The 21,295-nt window shown below is 34.4% G+C and overlaps 1 protein-coding gene across 1 annotated transcript in view; it reads left to right on the top strand.

Annotated features, from left to right (window-relative positions):
- The first annotated feature begins 285 nt into the window (after positions 1-285).
- The window catches only part of LOC138702811 (glutamate receptor ionotropic, NMDA 2A-like), a 546,239-nt gene continuing 525,229 nt past the window's right edge, over positions 286-21,295 (top strand). Inside the window, exon 1 of the mRNA XM_069830108.1 lies at positions 286-2,889. Coding sequence (XP_069686209.1) covers positions 2,487-2,889 — 403 coding nt within the window. The 5' untranslated portion in view covers positions 286-2,486. The remainder of the gene's footprint in view (positions 2,890-21,295) is intronic.

Below are 21,295 nucleotides of genomic sequence, written 5' to 3' on the forward strand. Positions count from 1 at the left end.
AGAACTGTTGCTTCCCATCCTTCAAGATTTCGCAACCATGCACTGTAGTTGGCAAATAGCGGGTTTTCAATTTGTCGTGTATAATGTGTGGTACCTCATTTTTTCCTGGTCGCCTTGTAGAGGTCAGTAGTAGATATGGGAGGGACTCGCTGGAAGTAGTTTCCAGGACAGGCTGGCTGGCAACATCAGCCTGGGAGAGAAATGTTTGTCGCCATGGTTACGGCGCTTGCGCTCGCTTCATCCTCTGTTTGGTGGAGCTACTGCTAGGGGTTTGTTCCGTACCGCTTCTCCGAGGTAGCTGCTCAACCGCTCCTGGCTGCAATGTTGTACCACACAACAAGGGAAAGTCGTGTATGCCTCTTCCTCGATGACAACATCCGTTGTCAATGCCAAGGAACAAATTTGGACAGCCCTTGCAAGTACTAAAACGTGTGGACACCTGTGATGTTATGTGTTACCGACTGTACCTCTTTCTTTCTTCAGTGTATTAATTTGTGATCAAAGTAAAAAAAAAAATAAAGTGTCAGGTTAAGGGTGGGGCACATATTTACGGAAAATACGCACAGATGATGTTTTCTCTTGACGTAACACGTTTAATCGTATCGCTGTAGACACTGAACATTCTCAACTCGCTTGTCATCTTCCGAAGTGCGAGAAAAAGCTATTTTCCTAACCACTTGTACGTTGATTGTGCTAAAATTCGAGCAGGAATGTAGTGCGCGGTATCTCCAAACAGAGGGCAGTAGTATCGACTTGTCTCTGTACACAGAAGGGTTCACACATTCTGACAGACGGGTACTGTTGTTATGTTTGAAAATGGACACAAACCGGTTCGTCCGTGGTTATGCTATGCAAAGGTCATAGAGGTCGTCAGGTTGTAACAGATTTTACGCAAAAACATACGTTAGCAACTGTTTCAAATGCACGGAACAGAAGTAACAACGTGTTGAGTAAGAAAAAAACACAAATAAGAAAAGTGCTAGTGGTTTTCTAGTGCCAATAGTGAAGAAGATACAGTGATGGAAAGTTTAAAAGTAAAGAGTGTGTCTAGAAGGATGTTGAAGCCGAACGAAGTAATACGCAGACTGGACTTTTGGTGTTTCGGTAGTAGTGTCAGGCGGTTCGAGATGTTTTTACTGATGGAAGGGCGCCAACACAGGAAGAATGGCAGATGTTAATGACTCTGCCACGCGATTGGAGAGACTACCATGACCGCTCTTCCTTCATTGCAGTCTCAGATATCACTACCAGCTGAAGAATATAGATATTTTCTTCTCCAGCTGGTTCTCCTATTTGCCTGTTCTCTTCCTGTCTTAGTGTTACTCTACTTCTGCTGTCGCTTTCTAGATGCTGTTTTCTCCGACCGCAGGAGACGCAAGTCTTGATCGCGCAGCGCTAACGTCTTACCTTGACTAATAGCAGTAGGAAAATCCTCTGCCAGAACTTGTAGAACTTGTTTCTACTAGCTTCTTGAATAGCATTGTCGAAGTAATTTGTTAAAAACCAGCGACGGCTTTTCTTAAAATTCCTACATGACATTCATATGTTTTAGGTCGCGCATTATGCATGAAAAGACGTAAATAAAAATTTTTACAGTATTTTCTTGCTGTTGCTGTACGTGTTAATTAGATAGCCAGAAACGGAAAAAAAAAATAGTGACGTGCATTTGAAATTGTGGTTCTTTCTTTTGAAATAACTGCATTTACTGGTGTTGGTTTTAAATGTTTCACATTTTAAATTGCAACTTAAATTAAAATGGTTTACATTTATGATTTTTAACGGACTTGACTGTGTCTTTAGAACAAAGCACGTCATGCATTTTTTTGAAAAGATATATAAATAAAGTTGCATAAATGTCTTCAAATACAGGAGATAGAGTAGGGAAAGTGCGTGGTGAATTTTGTGTAAATCTTGGATTTCACGTCAATAAATTTCGAAAATCGAATGCCAATACAAGAGAAGTGGTTTATCGAAATTCTGTTAGAGAGGCGTATCTTGCAAAAATGATGTAATATTATCTTTTCGGCGCTGTTTCAGACTGTTAATCATTTATAAACAGGAGAAACAAGGGACCTAGTGAAGTATAAAAAAAACGCCTCGCTCCTTCACCGTCACAGAGTTTTCTTTTCCTCTCCTTTTCGCCGTAAGACAGCATCTACCGAAACACTTTTTCTCTTCATCGATCCACCCGTTTCCCGTCTTTCTTACCCTCCCACCTTCACATCCCTTCCCTCTGCCGAACATCTTAACCCACTTACTGGCACCCTCTCTACACCATCCCTTTCCTCTCTACCGGCACCAACCCCTTTTCCTGTGCAAAGCATAACGTTTTATCGCATTTCCGCCACTGCCATCATCAGAAATTTCCTTTCTTTTAACACGATAACTTCCACGTAGCAACTTCTCTTCCCCCCCTGCGTGTGTACCAGAAGGCCTAACCGTCCGACCGGTTATTTGCGTGACCGAAGTGACTCGACATCGGGACTATGGTTTTTGGATCGAGCTGTGCCACGGTCTTCGTGAGCCTACTGGTGATGCTGCTAACGGTTACCATGGCGACTACATCGAGGCCTTCTTGGGGGGGCGTGACCGACCCCGGCGTATCCACAGCTGCCAACTTATCATCCACCTCTCCGAAATTACCATCTTGGAGAGGAGGTGGCAGTACTAGTACTCACCACCACGGCGATAAGAAGAGGGGGAATCTGACCATCGGGTTAATACTGCCGCACACCAGCTTCGGAGTCAGGGACTACATACGGGCCATCAAGGGGGCGGTGGAGAAGTTGGGGAAGTCTCGGGGGCCGAAGTTAAACTTCTTGAAGAAGTACGGCTTCTCACCCAACGAGGTCCACAGCGTGATGATGACTCTAACGCCCAGCCCTACCGGTGAGTACTGGAGCACCTCCTTCTTTCTCATATTACAGTAAATTTCTGTCAAACGCGTTGCTGTTGTCACATTTCTTGGTACTTGGACGCTAATTAATTTTCTTGTAAGGCGGAACGCCTTGTTTCATAACTATTATAGACTGGATAATTTTTGTATCGTTTCTTCTTTTTCCACTTCACATATTAGAATTCTGACTCTATGTATCTAATTCAAGAATGACATAAGGATTTGAAGAGTCCACTGCAAGGATGATGGATGTCACTTTCTTGTCGAAAATGAACCAAGACTGTCAATGTATAGCTTAAGACATATAGAATGTACATAGAAAGTTATATGGCATTAACACTGATAGTCATTGTCCAGTAATGATCGGAAAATCACAGTTCAGCTTTGAGCGCTAAGCATTTCAAACTTCCAATTGCTTCTCCTGAAAAATGTATTCCAAATGACATCTATCATTCTTGCAGTGGACTCTTCATTTGTCTTTGATTTTCATATCTATCAGATCTGCGAATAATATTGTATGTAAAACGCAATGTAAGGAAATTCGCAATTACTTTAATTTTATTTTTACTATCTGACATTCCAAGGCTTACCTATAGATACAGAATAGCACACAATTTACCATAATAGTTGTACTCATAGTGCTGCATTGGAGTTAAATCGCTCGCTTGAACTCGGTCGAATGTCGTACCCTCGAGTGAGATAAGATCGGTCGTGATACGTGATACGTGGATTCTAAGGGTCGATTTATAAAACACGGACGAAATCGTGGTTCGAAACCTCGGGTTTTAAACCGCGATCGAGGTTTGAATCCTTATGCGATTTCTAAAACGGGGTCGAGACGCGGCTTGAGAAGAAACCGAGTTTCGTGGGTTTTATATATGGCAACGTAGCTAAGAATCGATTTTTATTCCTGATAAACAGTCGATATTAGAAAGAAATGAACATCGGGATTTGTCTTTGACTTTCATATCCATCAGATCTGCGAATAATATTGTATGTAAAACGTCATGTAAGAAAATTCGCAATTATTTTAAATTTATTTTTATTTTTACTATCTGACATTCCAAGGCTTACCTATAGATACAGATTAGCACACAATTTACACTAATGGTTGTACTCATAGTCCTGTATTGGAGTTAAATCGCTCGCTTGAACTCGGTCGAATGTCGTACCCTCGAGTGAGATAAGATCGGTCGTGATACGTGATACGTGGAGTCTAAGGGTCGATTTCTAAAACACGGACGAAATCGTGGTTCGAAACCTCGGGTTTTAAACCGCGATCGAGGTTTGAATCCTTATGCGATTTCTAAAACGGGGTCGAGACGCGGCTTGAGAAGAAACCGAGTTTCGTGGGTTTTATATATGGCAACGTAGCTAAGAATCGATTTTTATTCCTGATAAACAGTCGATATTAGAAAGAAATGAACATCGGGATTAATATTTTTATTGAATTGCAGTAAGTCACATTCTTTTGTTCTCAGCTAAGTTATTGTTGTATTTTCTAATTTACAGAATATAAACTATGTGCGTTTAATACTAGCATTACTTAGTATTTAATAGGGAACAGATTTTTAGGTACCAGAATGATATTGACCCAATAATTATCACAAGTCGAGCGTTTATGATGTAGTTCATAATTTGTTCATAACTACTACCAACATTAACTAAGTACCTGAAAACCCGGTTGTAAGGAATTAATAACCTAAATATTAACTCGATTAAAATTTCAATTGAAACTAAAATGTAGTATGGTTGTATTTTCACATATAATTGGCCTACTACGTGGAAAGCCCCAGTAGCATAAAACTTAAAATAAGAAGACGAAATCACGTTTGCTTCATATTCTTGTAGGCCTACATCATTTTCGAGTATTAAATAAAATGTCCAGAACTACTGTAAAGACTAAGAATTAAGTTATATCGTCTTATTGGCACAAAGATATAATTAATATAAAATATTATATCTTATTTTCCTCAAAGAAACAAAGCGTAAAAAAATTGTCAACCTGCCGCCTCTTCAATTTCGTTGCAGATTAATATTTAGCATTCTTGCTAAATTTTGTGTTGATTCCTTCGAAAATCGAAATATTCGTATGAAATTATTGTCGTTATATAGTTACAAAAATTATTTTTGTTTCTCATCACTCTAATCCGGGGATTTAATACTCGTAGATACAAATTTTCCCTTGATAATCATGCAGCTGATCTACTACCTCCATTTTTTATACATGAACTCATGGTTTTAAACCTGCCTCAGCCGTGGTCTCTGCTTCAGACCATGGTTTCGAGCCATGGCTCAGAAAAATGAAAAAGATCTCGTTTTATAAATCCAAACGCGGTTTACGACCATGGCTTTAAACCGCGTTTGGATTTATAAAACGAGATCTTTTTCATTTTTCTGAGCCATGGCTCGAAATCATGGTCTGAAGCAGGGACTACGGCTGGGGTAGGTTTAAAACCACGGCTTCATGTATACAAGATGGAGGAAATAGATCAGCTGGATGACTATGAAAGGAAAATTTGTGATTACAAATATTAAATCTCGGATTAGAGTGATAAGAGACAGGAATAATCCTTTGTAACTATATAACGACGACAATTTCATGCGAATATTTTCAATTTTCGAAGGAATCAACGCAAAATTTAGCAAGAATGCTAAATAATAATCTGCAACGAAATACAAGAGGCGCCAGGTTGACAAGTTTTTTACACCTTCTTGTTGCTTTGAGAGAAGTAAGATATAGGTCTAATATTTTATACTAATTACACCTTTATGACTATAAGAAGATGCAAGTTAATTCTTAGTCTTTACAGTAGTTCTGGACATTTTATTTAATACTCGAATATGATATGGGCCTACAAGAATATGTATGAAGCAAGCGTAATTTTGTCTCCTTATTTTAAGTATTATATTACTGCGGCTTTCCACGTAGTAGGCTTATTATATGTGAAAATAGAACCATATAATATTTTAGTTTCAATTGCAACTTTAATCCAGTTAATATTTAGGTTATTGATTCGTTAGACCCGGGTTTTCAGGTAGTTAAAGTTGGCAGTAGCTATGAACAAATGATAAACTACAACATAAACGTTCGAATTGTGCTAATTATTTAGGAAATATAATTCTGGTACCTAAAAATCAGTGCTCTATAATTAATGCTAGTATTTTACGCACATGTATTCTGTAAATTAGCAAATATAACAATACCTTAGCTGAGAACAAAAGAATGTGACTTACTGGAATTCAACAAAAATATTAATCCCGATGTTCATTTCTTTCTAATATCGACTGTTTACAAGAATAGAAATCGATTCTTAGCTGCGTTGCCATATATAAAACACACGAACATCGGTTTCTTCTCAAGCCGCTTCTCGACTTCGTTTTAGAAATCGCATAAGGATTCAGACCCTGATCGCGGTTTAGAAGCCGAGGTTTGGAACCACGATTTCGTCCGTGTTTTAGAAATCGACCCTAAGAGTCTTATGCTCCCATTTCATTCTAAATGCACCCAACCTCTTTCGTTTCATAATGTCTTTTGCCTAGCTGGTAAGAAATGTTAGACCTGTAAACGTTCTTCGTGATTTCCCACAAAGTTATGGACAAGAGTCATTTTGAAAATAAATATTATATAACATTTTCCTTTTAACTTTGGTTGCTTAGGTACATTTTTGGACAAACATGCCTTTGTTTTCATACTTACCATTGTTGTTTACATCCTTCGTAAACTGACAATACCGCACGTTCTCTAGTTGCTATGCAAACAAAAGAACTCACAATACTGTTATAACTACTTAGAAACAAATAGAGCATTTGTTTAGAATATACATTTTCTTACCTTCTTTTAGACTTCTCCGGTATTAACTTACCGCAACCGATACTGTATGCTTCTTTAATGTCTTCATCCTCTTAATCCTTAATCAATGCTTTTGCCGTAATCATTAAATGATTACAAAACTACGAACTAAACTAATATATCGACGGCTTAGTGTCAAAGGACACTAACTCCAAAAATCGACTTTTTGAGTTATTTATACTATCATATTGTACAAAGTGGGCTTTATATAGTGAGAAAGTAATATGTCTCTACAAATTATAGTTTTTTTTTTTTTTGGAGATAGTGTTGTGTTAATTTAGACACATGCTAAGTGTCAAACAACACTATCTACACTTAGTTTTCTTTGACAATAACAAAATATAGACTAGAAGAACACTAAGTTGAGATAGTGTTCTTTATCTCTAAATTATTTAACATTTCTAAGACTTTATTGGTGACTCTGCCTCAGAACATACAACTAACAATGTAATACAATCACCATTCTGTTCATTGTTAGAGAATTGATAAGTTTTTAATTAATTGAATAATAATTCTTAAATCAATCCAGTTTGTAATAAGTTTACAGTTTGTAAGAAACGCAGCACAGGATTGCTCTGATAATTTGATATTCTTTTATTAGAGCTAAGAAATAGGTACTCAGTTCGAATACTAGGGGCAGGTTATGGTGAAGTCGGCTTTGGCGACATCTAAAATTTCGCAAGGAATGAGTGATTAAGCTAATAAGAGAATAGATGTTATTAGTCCATCTCCAACGCCAGATAACAGGGAAAGCCCTCAAGTCCTTAAATGGTGGAAAGAAATTGCTGGTAAAAAAGTTCTAGAGAAAGATTGTACAGAATGTCTCCTTAAATGCAACCTCTCATTTAGTGCTGAAGACAGACATAAAATTCATAAACAATATTGCAATATTGAGAATAACGATTTGAAGCGGTAATTTGTGATGGGCTTTACAGAAGTGAAGGAAATCCAAATCCAAAAAGAATGAATCTAGAAACACCATTTTTCCTGGTGAAAAATAAAGAAAAGGTATGGGTGTGCAGGAGTTTTTTCTCGCCATCTTTGAAAAAAAAATGTTATGTTTTATTTAACGACGCTCGCAACTGCAGAGGTTATATCAGCGTCGCCGGATGTGCCGGAATTTTGTCCCGCAGGAGTTCTTTTACATGCCAGTAAATCTACTGACATGAGCCTGTCGCATTTAAGCACACTTAAATGCCATCGACCTGGCCCGGGATCGAACCCGCAATCTTGGGCATAGAAGGCCAGCGCTATACCAACTCGCCAACCAGATCGACGCCATCTTTGATATATCCAACACAATAATAGAACATATTTTGAAAAAAGTGACAATAACATAGTGGATACTGATCGAAGAGGAAAGCTTGAGCCCGGAGTGAAGAAATCTGAAAGTACTCGTGTATATATAGTGAACCACACTGCTTAATTTTCAAGAGTACTTTCCAACAAGAGCACAAGAAACGACACTGAAAGAGAATATCTGTTTTGTGATTTATATTTACAAAAAAATATATATATATATATATATATATATATATATATATATATATATATATATATATATGAATTGTACAAAGAAAAATTCAGGAATGCTAATGTTCGGGCAGAAAAGTTTTCATATTATCGTCACATTTTCAAAAATAATTTTAATATAGCTTTCCAAAATCCCACAAAGGATCAATGTTATAAATGTTATAAATATGATCACATGTCTGAACGTAAGACGATAGAGACGGAGGCAGTTCATCCGTCCGATATTGAAAGGAAGGAAGCAGCTTGTCAAGTAAAAAAACGATTACAAAATTAAGGCATAAGTAAACAATCTTTATTTTTTTTTAATTTGATTTCGAAGCTGTGCGTTACAGTGTTTTATAAACTTAGATTATTAACTGTATATAATTTCATTACAAGAAACAATAACTATTTCCACTGAAACAAAAAACCTACGTACTGCCTTGGCAAATACGTTCAAACTTTCTTACCGAAAATATTTCTTAGGCACATAAGTCAAAAAATTCGATTTTTCTGTTGTACCTAATCACTTAAGTCTAGCATTTCTTCTAATTTTTTAAATAATACAATTTCTTGTATCCTAAATTGAAAAGGGTGTTACTTGAGCCAAAATACATTAATTTCATTATTATACTTATATTCAGTTAAGAATAAATTAAAAGGAAAGTCTCTCCTGAGAAATTAATTTTTTTTACTTATGTGCCTTCTCCCGCCGACCAAAGATTTTTACATTTGAAACAAATTAATGCAGTATTAAAAATTTAAAACAAATTTATTTAAATGACGATAGTACAAAAAATAGTGTGCAGTACACATGCGTTAAGTGCGTAACAGAATCTCAGTTCTGTTATTTCCAAACTTGTATCGCAATATTATAATACTGGGTGTTCATTTCAAAGTGTGTCATGACGTCACTGTTGTTGAGTCACCGATTTGAAGCGAGTTTCAGCTTATATGTCAGAGAAGTTGCCTATTATTCAAGGCGTTCTTCAATCTGAACTTGACAACGTTTACGGTATAACTTGAACGTCGTAGCAACAGATGGCGGTCTGTACGGTCTGTGTGCTACCATAACCTCTTTCCAACTGTGTTTTGCGCCGGCAAGTCGTACGCAGGGTATTTGTTATCATCGGTTGCGTACGGTAACATTCCACAACACAAATCAAATGCTCCGTGTCCATGTTGACCGTCGAAGTTAATGTCAACAAATACGTAAGTAATCGTCTTAACCCTCTCCCCATATCCCGACAGTAAGAAAAAAAACTCACCTCAGTACATGTTTCCAAACAGTTCACATTCCTGCCACTACCAGCGTTACCGTACGTATCGGTAAGTACTCTTCAGAATGAACGCCGTACTTGCTAGGCAACTTCTCTGCCTCCTAGGTAATACACCTCTGCGGAAGTGTAGGAAGATTGAATTCTCTAGGCTCATCGGCTAGCCACATGACGGCATACAGCGAGCCATGACACACTTTGAACTGAACACGCAGTACTTGAACTGCTCTATTTCGTAAGAATGCGTAACTTAACGAATAATTGAACATGAAGGATATGATTTCGAAGTATATGCATCTCTTATGTAGAATCTGTCCTAGATAAAGGATATCGATGGCCCAGAACCAGACTCTTCCAAGTCCATTTTACTATTTCTTTTTTCAGTAGAGCTATTTTAAGCTCCTGACATTCAAAGCTTCGTGAAACAATTTGGAATAGCTTCATAGCAACCTTATGGAGAGGAATATATACAATTTTGTCCGATTCATACAAGCAGGCAAGAACATAGCACACAATGAAACACAGATTTCTTTCTTAAAAAAAGTTAGACACAGAACAGTCTGGTTCGCAGCCAACGATATATATAATTAATAGGCTATTTTACGACGCTATATCAACCGCGATGGTTATATAGCGTCTGAGCGAAATGAAGGCGGTAATGCAAGCGAAATGAGTCAGGATCATAGTGCTGCATTGGAGTTAAATCGCTCGCTTGAACTCGGTCGAATGTCGCACCCTCGAGTGAGATAAGATCGGTCGTGATACGCTCGTAATAAATAGAAGCCCAGTACAAGGTCATCTCACCGACATGTCTTATCTTGTATGGAAGGCGACAGATAAAATACGTTTTGCTCACACGTAAAAATAAGGCTTTATTTTCTGCGTTATGACAAACCTTTAATGGAACGTATCAAAACAGTAACATGAAGTTATAAATAAAATAGCATGAAAAACTTCGATATACAGTTATTATTGGTAATTAATAATTATTCAATATTTGATTTACCACACATATATAATATGATAGGTCCATACATAGTGTTCCGCTTATATACTGCGACAACGTAGAAACGTTTTACAAAATATTATTGATATAGCAGTAGATTAATAACAATATTAGTACAGAGACAACGTCACAGAAAATATAATAAAACGAATAATCATGCTGCACAACTGTTACAGACGCAAAGATTGATACACTAATTATTAGAGATTATTATTATTACTAGAAAACTTGATACGGCTCTTGCATTATCGTGATTGTGTTCTCCGTTTATAATAATTACATTTACTGTACATCTAATAAGATCTATCAGATCTGACAAAAACAAAATCACTCCTGTTTGGGGGAAAAAAAAAAAAACATTTATCTGCAACATTTATATTACATTTTAAAGCAAGTTTCGTAGTTGTACTATGGAGAGATTAGTTAAACACTGCAATGTTTTGAAATGATAAACATCTATGATGCTACTTCATCATTGTAACGAGAACGAATGTCTAACGCTCGGCTTATACCGTTCGAGGATTTATCGCTCGCGACATTTTCACCCATCATGCATGTGCGCTACCTATCGGATTATGCTTTGAACTAGTTGGAGCTCGAGCGAAAACGTCCGCTGCAGACATGTACATGAATGGGCACGACAAAAATCTTAATATATAAAATTGAATGTGGGTATGTATGTATGTATGTATGTATGTATGTATGTATGTATGTATGTATGTATGTATGTGCTCTATACAAATCTACACGCTTTGACCGATATGTGCCAAAGTTTGCACATTTAACCTTCATAACCAGGAGAAGAACATAGGCTACATAAAATTGTACAAATGGAAGTTAAATTAATTAAATATATATAAAATAAAAATAAATAGATCAAATATTCATGTATTATATTAAAATGCAAAATCTTCTACAGTCAATTGTTCTTTATTATTGTCTGTTGTATTCAACATAGACTTTCACGAGGCCTTGGAAATTTTAACACGAAATTAAATTACATTGTTCTTACACATCATGAAGGCTAAAACTAGATAATTCATGCAATAAGTATCTTTACGCAGTCCAGGACCGTATTATGAATTCCTCGATGCAGTTTTGTAGATAGTGAGCAGACTGTTTTATCCAATTGAATTCTGGAATTCTTTCAAACTACAAGGATTGCTACCACATAATTTACTTAATATTGAGTAGCCATAGTAGACCTACTATTGCGAAATATTGACTCACCAAAATTATGCACTAACAAGAATTTGTGTCAAAAACTCATGCGAAACGTAATATGAGTGGCAATATTAACTGGAAAAACGAAAGAAGATGATGTTTTTATCCCACGTATTGCTATTATAGCCATTCGATTTTAAGCAATTATTATAAGTTATAGTAATATTTGTGATAATATTACAATATTATAATATTGCAATAATAATATAGAGCCTATTTTACTGTTAATGTTAACCCGTCTCTTAATTATTAATAAGTTATGGCCACTAATAACTTGGCCGTTATAGAAAAATATGATTTTCTGTTGTGGTAGTGTTCTACATTGCCTTCTCCAGGAGAGTGAATTCTGATGAGTATAGTCTCCGTTACTGCAAACACCCTGAAATCCATGTATTTGATAGAATCCATCCGTTACAGAATGTAGTTTGGCATTGAAGGAAATTAAATATATTGTGGGCAGAAAGGCTTAATAATGCATAATGCCGTGGTACGATAAATATTATCATCAATCACAATGTTAAATATCTTAAATATCCCCGTAGCATAAGGTCTTAATGTTGTTAAAACTCTATTCATAGGTGAGATGGAATTATTTCGTTTAGTCAGTTTCTTTGGATATTAGTTGCACTTTCTTTAATATTCGTTACTAGGGAGGAGAAAACATAAGTAAATATGGTTCGTTTTGGTTTTATATAGTTCCCTTGCCGAGGTCTCCGATAAGTCTAACAAACAGTTTATTTAGAAATAGACCAAAATTTAAAACCCGGGCAACGCCGGGTAATTTAAGCTAGTATATAGATAAAAATTTAAGTTAAAAATACAGATTTTCAATTACAAATATATAATTTTAACAATTATGCGGAGTGTTTACCATATAGGTGATTTTTTAAGATGGCCACTGAGTATATTCCTCGGAACCCCAACAGCAGACCTGTCACTGTGATACTCTGGACATTGTATTTGTTACAGAAGTAAGGTATTGTTGACTGGTATATTTCTTTTTTCTTTTTATCAATATCCATAGGTTGTGCTTTGGAACTGTTCAAAGCGTATTGTAGAGTCATGATCTCTGTTACAGATTTTTTCCTACTGATAACAATGATGTCAATCCTCCGTACGCTATCTTGATCAGCTAAACAATGAACTTCTTCGTAAGCTTCCAAACATTTGTATCGGAGAGCAGCAGCAAGAAGGGAACGCATGATGTTATGTCGTTTTAGTCTTAAGATTTCTCATACTATTATTCTTTTCTCATATTCTAATTTTTAATTCGAGACAACTCGCAGAAATCTTTCGCACACTTTGACTGTTTTCTGGATTTTTCATTCTGAATTTTATGAATCGCTCATCTTCCATTTCTACAAACATATAACGGAATAGTCATAGGTTTAATTACTCGTGAGAAATTAGAATATTTAATAAGGTATTTGTGACAGGATAACAGAGAGGGTTTAGAATTGAACGGGTTACATCAGCTCCTTGTTTATGCGGATGATGTGACTATGTTAGGAGAAAATCCACAAACTATTAGGGAAAACACGGGAATTTTACTTGAAGCAAGTAAAGAGATGGGTTTGCAAGTAATCTCGAAAAGACAAAGTATTTCGTCGTTGTTCCGGCAATAACTCCTATGTGACATATTTATCGATTTTAAGATTTTTCCTCTATGAAATAACTTAAATAGTGATACAGCCAACAATAAAATCTCCTAAATGTAATTACGAGTATATTTCTTTCTTTCTTTCGAAAATGTAAGAATTCACAATCTCTTACGCACTACTGCCATAGAAGAATAGATGTGTTTTATCTTCCTACTGAAATATTTCATGTATTGCACATAGGAGTTATTGCAGGAACAACGACAATATGATTATGTCTCGTGGCCAGAATATTGTATGAAATGCAAATATAAAAATTGGAGATTTATCCTTTTAAGAGGTGGAAAAATTCAAATATCTTGGAGCAACAGTAACAAATATAAATGACACTCGGGAGGAAATTAAACTCAGAATAAATGTGGGAAATGCGTTTTATTATTCGGTTGATAAGCTTTTGTCATCTAGTCTGCTCTCAAAAAATCTGAAAGTTAGATTTTATAAAAAAAAAATTACATTACCGGTTGTTCTATAAGGTTATGAAACTTGAGCTCTCACTTTGAGAGAGGAACAGAGGTTAAGGGTGTTTGAGAATAAGGTACTTAGGAAAATATTTGTGGCTAAGAGGGATGAAGTTAAAGGACAATGGAGAAAGTTACACAATGCAGAACTGCAAGCATTTTATTCTTTATCTTACATAATTAGGAACATGAAATCCAGACGTTTGAGATGGGCAGGGCATGTAGCATGTATGAGTGAATTCAGAAATGCATATAGAGTGTTAGTTGGGAGGCTGGAGGGTAAAAGACCTTTGGGGACTCCGAAACGTAGATGGGAGATAATATAAAAATGGATATGAGGGAGGTGGGATATGATGGTAGGGACTGGATTGATATTGGTCAGGATAGGTACCAATCGCGGGCTTATGTGAGAGCGGCAATGAACCTTCGGATTTCTTAAAAGCCATAAGTAAATAGGGTATTTTTGTGTTTTCATTCATGTATTTAAATTTATTTATTTATTTAAATTTAAATACTCAGAATAAAGAATATAATTACAAACAAAGAAGAGAAATAGAAATAAAATAATACAAACAATATAAAACAGAGATACAGTAGTATTAACAAAATTTGAGACCGAATGAGCAGCGCTCGTGTTCGGTCGCAGTTCAGATATAATATTAATAGGCCTATAAGAGAATATAAAATATAATAAAATAGGAAATAGAATTAAAATTACAGTTACAGAAATTATATAATGCAATATTAATATAAGAGAAATATAGAAAAAATAATAATAAAAATAAATAAGTAAAATAAAATAGGAACTAAAATTTAAATTACAGCGGCAATGGGATTACATAATATAATATTAACACTAGAGAAGAATAATATCGCACGTGAAAAGTGGGACTATATATATATTTTTTTTTTTTTTCAAAATTATAGAATACAAATATAATATAGGTTGATTAATTCATACACATAGGCTATAAATTTATTTAATCATATTGAAGACATAAACACGTTTCTAATTTTCTTGTTATACGTTAGTGGGTTACATGTTAGAAGTTCTGGGTGTAATTTAGTTAAAGCATTGTACAACGGAGTGCCAAAATTAATGCTTTAGACTAGCAGATGTGAGACATTTAGGTTCTACTAATGTTAAATTAATATTTCGTCTTGTGTCATAATTATGTGTCTGTAATACAAACTTATTACGATTTTTATGATAAAATTTTAACAGCGTATACTTATGAATTTGTTCAATATTAAATACATTAAATTGAGAATAAATTAATTTAGTTGGATAATCGAAACGTTTCTTCAAACAAATTTTAATTATTCGTTTTTGTAGTAAATTTAACGGACTAAGATTAATTTTTGTACTTCCACCCCGAAAAATTATACCATATTGAATAATGGCCAAATAAACATTTCGTAGAACTCTAATGGGTAAGTAGCATCGAAGATTAACGAATTTATAAATTGTTTCACGAAGCCTCTTACAAAGATAAGTATTGTATTGATATGTATTGATCCATATTTTATTCTCTTAGTATGTCCAACACTTAGTCTACGTGTTCTACAGATCTTTTAGTTCAAGATTTATAAAACGTCTTGTTACTTCTTTTGTCCGTTTGAAAATTAACATAGAGATATCAGTATTTTCCAAATGAACATAAAATAGGTTATTATGTTATTCTTTCCCATTTTATCTCGTTTTATCAGAGAAAGGTTGCCTCATATTATATTATATCCTTTATTTTTCCTAAATCCTTTTTGTTATTTTAATTAATTAATTATCTAATTCATTCTTTCGTTCTCTCTCTGACTAATACATTACAGTTTTCCAATATGGTTAAATTTGTATGATCGTACATAGACCCATAGAGATATATTTATTTCTAGTACATGATAAGCATTTATTTCATACTTTAATGTAGTATTGAATTATATAACTTAGAAAATTTTATTGTTGATAATAATTACATGATCGAGATAATTTATATACTCGTACTATCCATAACATTGTACCTACAGTTTAAATTCAAAATAAATAAATGATGAGCTCATTTTCAAAACGTCTCTTGTCCACCTGATAACGGAAATAAGATTTTTGTGTCCATGCATTCTTCAAATATAACTCCACATTCACTGTCATGATTTGGCTTCAGCACGCCCTCTAAACCACTGAAATATATTGCGTTAAAAGTGACTATTGAAATCAAATTGACGTTTGTCCACAGCAAAATTGCGACAAAATATTAGTTCCAGTTTTGGAGTCGAAGAGTCTCATGCTCTCATCTATATATAATTTTAACTGGTAATGGAAATTACGGGAAAACAGCTGAACGGATTTTAATAAATGACCCCTCATTTTTAAGCTTGGAACTCAAAATTTTCAGAAAAATAGTAGTTTTCAGTGAAATGTCAATTTTTCAGCATAATTTTCCTATTTTCCAAAATCCATCTGTCGTCAGTTTTGAGAACTAGCTAATTGCATTTCAGAATAAAACAAAACACACACTACAGTAAACAATATTACACGAAGGCCATGATCTGCAAGAATGCTGACATATTTAGAGCTCAAATTAAATTGGTTATTAAAAACTTAACTTACTAAAAATAATTTACAGGCTCGATTCTGTGCTGTGTAATTTTCTGGGTACAACTGTGTATTGGATATTAAAAATTACAAAACTTGAGGTGATTTTATGACATTATTACCATTAGAAATGAAATATTATTGTAGTTAATGCCATGATGTGACTATTTTTCATTAATTATACATATTAATGCTATATTGATGATATGAATGTGAAACGTTTTGGGGTTGTATAAGTAGATGTAGAGAATAACTTAAATTAGATTTTGATTTCTATATTTTACTGAAGGGCGGCTATATAGTATATATAGTATATGTTACTGAAAGCTATAAAACTTACGTAAGATAATAATATTATTAAAAATCAAATATTTTTATAGCTATTAATCAAGTGGGGTTGGGTCTTTTTCATATATTTAATGGCGGTGTGATGTAGATATTTATATGCGTGGTTCTCTTCAGTATTGGCTCGAGAGAGAGTATCTTTCATTATTATGGAAGCAAATTACTTTCAGAATGTCTGGTATTCTTCATTGAATATAATTCAGAAAAATGTTTATTTGAACGTCTAATGAACTTAGTTTGCAGCATTTGCTGCACAAGCCACTAGTTTCATTCTAAATGCACCCAACCTCTTTGGTTTCATAATGTCTCTTACCTAGCTGGTAAGAAATTTTAGATCTAAAAACATTCTTCGTGATTTCCAACAAAGTTATGGACAAGAGTCATTTTGAAAATAAATATTATATAACATTTTCCTTCTATCTTTGGTTGCTTAGATACATTTTTGGGTCCACACCTGTGGAGTAACGATCAGAGCGTCTGGCCGCGAAACCAGGTTGCCCGGGTTCGATTCCCGGTCGGGGAAAGTTACCTGGTTGAGGTTTTTTCCAGGATTTTCCCTCAACCCAATATGATCAAATGCTGGGTAACTTTCGGTGCTGGACCCCGGACTCATTTCACCGGCATTATCACCTTCATCTCATTCAGACGCTAATAACCTAAGGTGTTGATAAAGCGTCGTAAAATAACCTACTAAAAAGTACTTCCTGAGAGAGTAAGTTGCATACTCGTGCTCAGGGTGCATTCAACATAATCTTAAGACATTTTAATAAGTAACAGAATTAGTAATTTGAAAAAAGGCAAAAGAAAAACAGATATCGAAATAATTTGAACTTTAAATTTTCTCTTTTAACAGTAACTCTTAATTTCCTTTGTAAAATAAGGAGTATTAGCAAATTGTATGTTTGGGAATTTAGCTATTACCGGTATCTTGTTATAAAGCTTTGGACCGAAGTTGCTACTGTGATTATATGCTACAGTTATGGTAGGTTCTTTCAAGAATTTTTGTCTGATCATTTAGTTTTAAATTTATGTGAAATAAGGAGGATTAGCAAATTGTATGTTTGGGAATTTAGCTATTACTTTGTTATAAAGCTTTGGGCCGAAGTTGCTACTGTGATTATATGCTACAGTTGTGGTACATTTAGGTTCTGTCAAGTATTTTTGTCTGATCCTTTGGTTTTACATTTATGTGAAATAAGGAGGATTAGCAAATTGTATGTTTGGGAATTTAGCTCTTACTTTGTTATAAAGCTTTGGACCGAAGTTGCTACTGTGATTATATGATACAGTTGTGGTACATTTAGGTTCTGTCAAGTGTTTTTGTCTGATCCTTTGGTTTTACATTTATGTGAAGTAAGGAGGATTAGCAAATTGTATGTTTGGGAATTTAGCTCTTACTTTGTTATAAAGCTTTGGGCCGAAGTTGCTACTGTGATTATATGCTACAGTTGTGGTACATTTAGGTTCTGTCAAGTGTTTTTGTCTGATCCTTTGGTTTTACATTTATGTGAAGTAAGGAGGATTAGCAAATTGTATGTTTGGGAATTTAGCTCTTACTTTGTTATAAAACTTTGGACCGAAGTTGCTACTGTGATTATATGCTACAGTTGTGGTACATTTAGGTTCTGTCAAGCATTTTTGTCTGATCCTTTGGTTTTACATTTATGTGAAGTAAGGAGGATTAGCAAATTGTATGTTTGGGAATTTAGCTCTCACTTTGTTATAAAGCTTTGGGCCGAAGTTGCTACTGTGATTATATGCTACAGTTGTGGTACATATAGGTTCTGTCAAGTCTGATCTTTTGGTTTTACATTTATGTGAAATAAGGAGGATTAGCAAATTGTATGTTTGGGAATTTAGCTATTACTTTGTTATAAAGCTTTGGGCCGAAGTTGCTACTGTGATTATATGCTACAGTTGTGGTACATTTAGGTTCTGTCAAGCATTTTTGTCTGATCCTTTGGTTTTACATTTATGTGAAGTAAGGAGGATTAGCAAATTGTATGTTTGGGAATTTAGCTCTTACTTTGTTATAAAGCTTTGGACCGAAGTTGCTACTGTGATTATATGCTACAGTTGTGGTACATATAGGTTCTGTCAAGTCTGATCTTTTGGTATTACATTTATGTGAAATAAGGAGGATTAGCAAATTGTATGTTTGGGAATTTAGCTCTTACTTTGTTATAAAGCTTTGGGCCGAAGTTACTACTGTCATTATATGCTACAGTTGTGGTACATATAGGTTCTGTCAAGTCTGATCTTTTGGTTTTACATTTATGTGAAATAAGGAGGATTAGCAAATTGTATGTTTGGGAATTTAGCTATTACTTTGTTATAAAGCTTTGGGCCGAAGTTGCTACTGTGATTATATGCTACAGTTGTGGTACATTTAGGTTCTGTCAAGTGTTTTTGTCTGATCTTTTGGTTTTACATTTATGTGAAGTAAGGAGGATTAGCAAATTGTATGTTTGGGAATTTAGCTCTTACTTTGTTATAAAGCTTTGGGTCGAAGTTGCTACTGCGATTATATGCTACAGTTGTGGTACATTTAGGTTCTGTCAAGTGTTTTTGTCTGATCTTTTGGTTTTACATTTATGTGAAATAAGGAGGATTAGCAAATTGCATGTTTGGGAATTTAGCTATTACTTTGTTATAAAGCTTTGGGCCGAAGTTGCTACTGTGATTATATGCTACAGTTGTGGTACATTTAGGTTCTGTCAAGTGTTTTTGTCTGATCTTTTGGTTTTACATTTATGTGAAATAAGGAGGATTAGCAAATTGCATGTTTGGGAATTTAGCTCTTACTTTGTTATAAAGCTTTGGGTCGAAGTTGCTACTGTGATTATATGCTACAGTTGTGGTACATTTAGGTTCTGTCAAGTGTTTTTGTCTGATCTTTTGGTTTTACATTTATGTGAAATAAGGAGGATTAGCAAATTGCATGTTTGGGAATTTAGCTCTTACTTTGTTATAAAGCTTTGGACCGAAGTTGCTACTGCGATTATATGCTACAGTTGTGGTACATTTAGGTTCTGTCAAGCATGTGTTGTCTAATCTTTTGGTTTTATATTTTTGTGAAATAAGGAGGATTAGCAAATTGTATGTTTGGGAATTTAGCTCTTACTTTGTTATAAAGCTTTGGACCGAAGTTGCTACTGCGATTATATGCTACAGTTGTGGTACATTTAGGTTCTGTCAAGCATGTGTTGTCTAATCTTTTGGTTTTATATTTTTGTGAAATAAGGAGGATTAGCAAATTGTATGTTTGGGAATTTAGCTATTACTTTGTTATAAAGCTTTGGGCCGAAGTTGCTACTGTGATTATATGTTACAGTTGTGGTACATTTAGGTTCTGTCAAGTATTTTTGTCTGATCCTTTGGTTTTATATTTATGTGAATAGAAATTAAATATATATTTCGGTTTTTATGTACGAAATTTAATAAGACATTGTTATAAATTTGATGTATATCAAATACTTTAAATTCTGAATACAACAATTCTGAAAGAATGTTAATAACTTAAATTACCTCCCTTAATATTTACGGACTCTCATTTTCGCCACCATATTATCATTATATTCAAGGATTTAGTCCATTTCATTTTCACTCTTGCGAATATTCTTGACTTAATATTGTAAACCACAACTAGATGAATTTACTGATCACGTTGCCATTTAGACAAAAAGTTATTTCATTAATAACAAAAGAAGGGAGAAACGCTAGTTTCTGTGGAAGGGGATAAATTTCCAATTTTGTGCTGAGTATAGAATGCAAGTTTTCTGATTATTTGGACAAACACACCACCATCTGTGCCTTTGAATATGACATTAGTGAAGCAAAACTAAATAAAATACCGAAGCACAAATAAAACGTTGATATGAAGCACTAAAAAACCCATATAAACCTAATCCGTTGCAGTGTAGTGATATGGTAGATATTGGTTAATGGTTCTGATAACAGGGTTTAATGGAATCGATGTCTCGGGAGTGGTGTAATGGGTTCCCATGCGCCATATCCTATTCCGTTAAAGAGGATATAGTTGTTGTTGCTGACGAGATGAATAAACATTTCACAATTTTTAACATACAAAGTATAATTAAATTAAGCAATACCTACTCGAACTGAATTTCTCTAAGACAATCAATGTATTTAGATGAATAAAAAGTTTTTATGTATGGACTTCTTTCAATTTTATATTATGTTACAATTTGACATCTGAATTCATTATATCTGATGTTGAATTCTCTGTACCTCAACTAAATTAACTAAGGTACCTTTGGGGGAATAACGCTATACATATTACAAACATAAGAACCAATAAAATAAATCGATTAATATTTATATTCCCATCCATATAGTCATCACTATATGAAATAGCTAAAGAAGAAATAAAAAAAATCTATAAATATTAAGGATATTCAATCAAATAAAAATGTTATAACAACAGATCCAGAATTAAAGCTAATGATATCCCATTCA

Source organism: Periplaneta americana, chromosome 7 (assembly GCF_040183065.1).
Source record: "Periplaneta americana isolate PAMFEO1 chromosome 7, P.americana_PAMFEO1_priV1, whole genome shotgun sequence".
Classification (NCBI taxonomy): Eukaryota; Metazoa; Arthropoda; class Insecta; order Blattodea; family Blattidae; genus Periplaneta; species Periplaneta americana.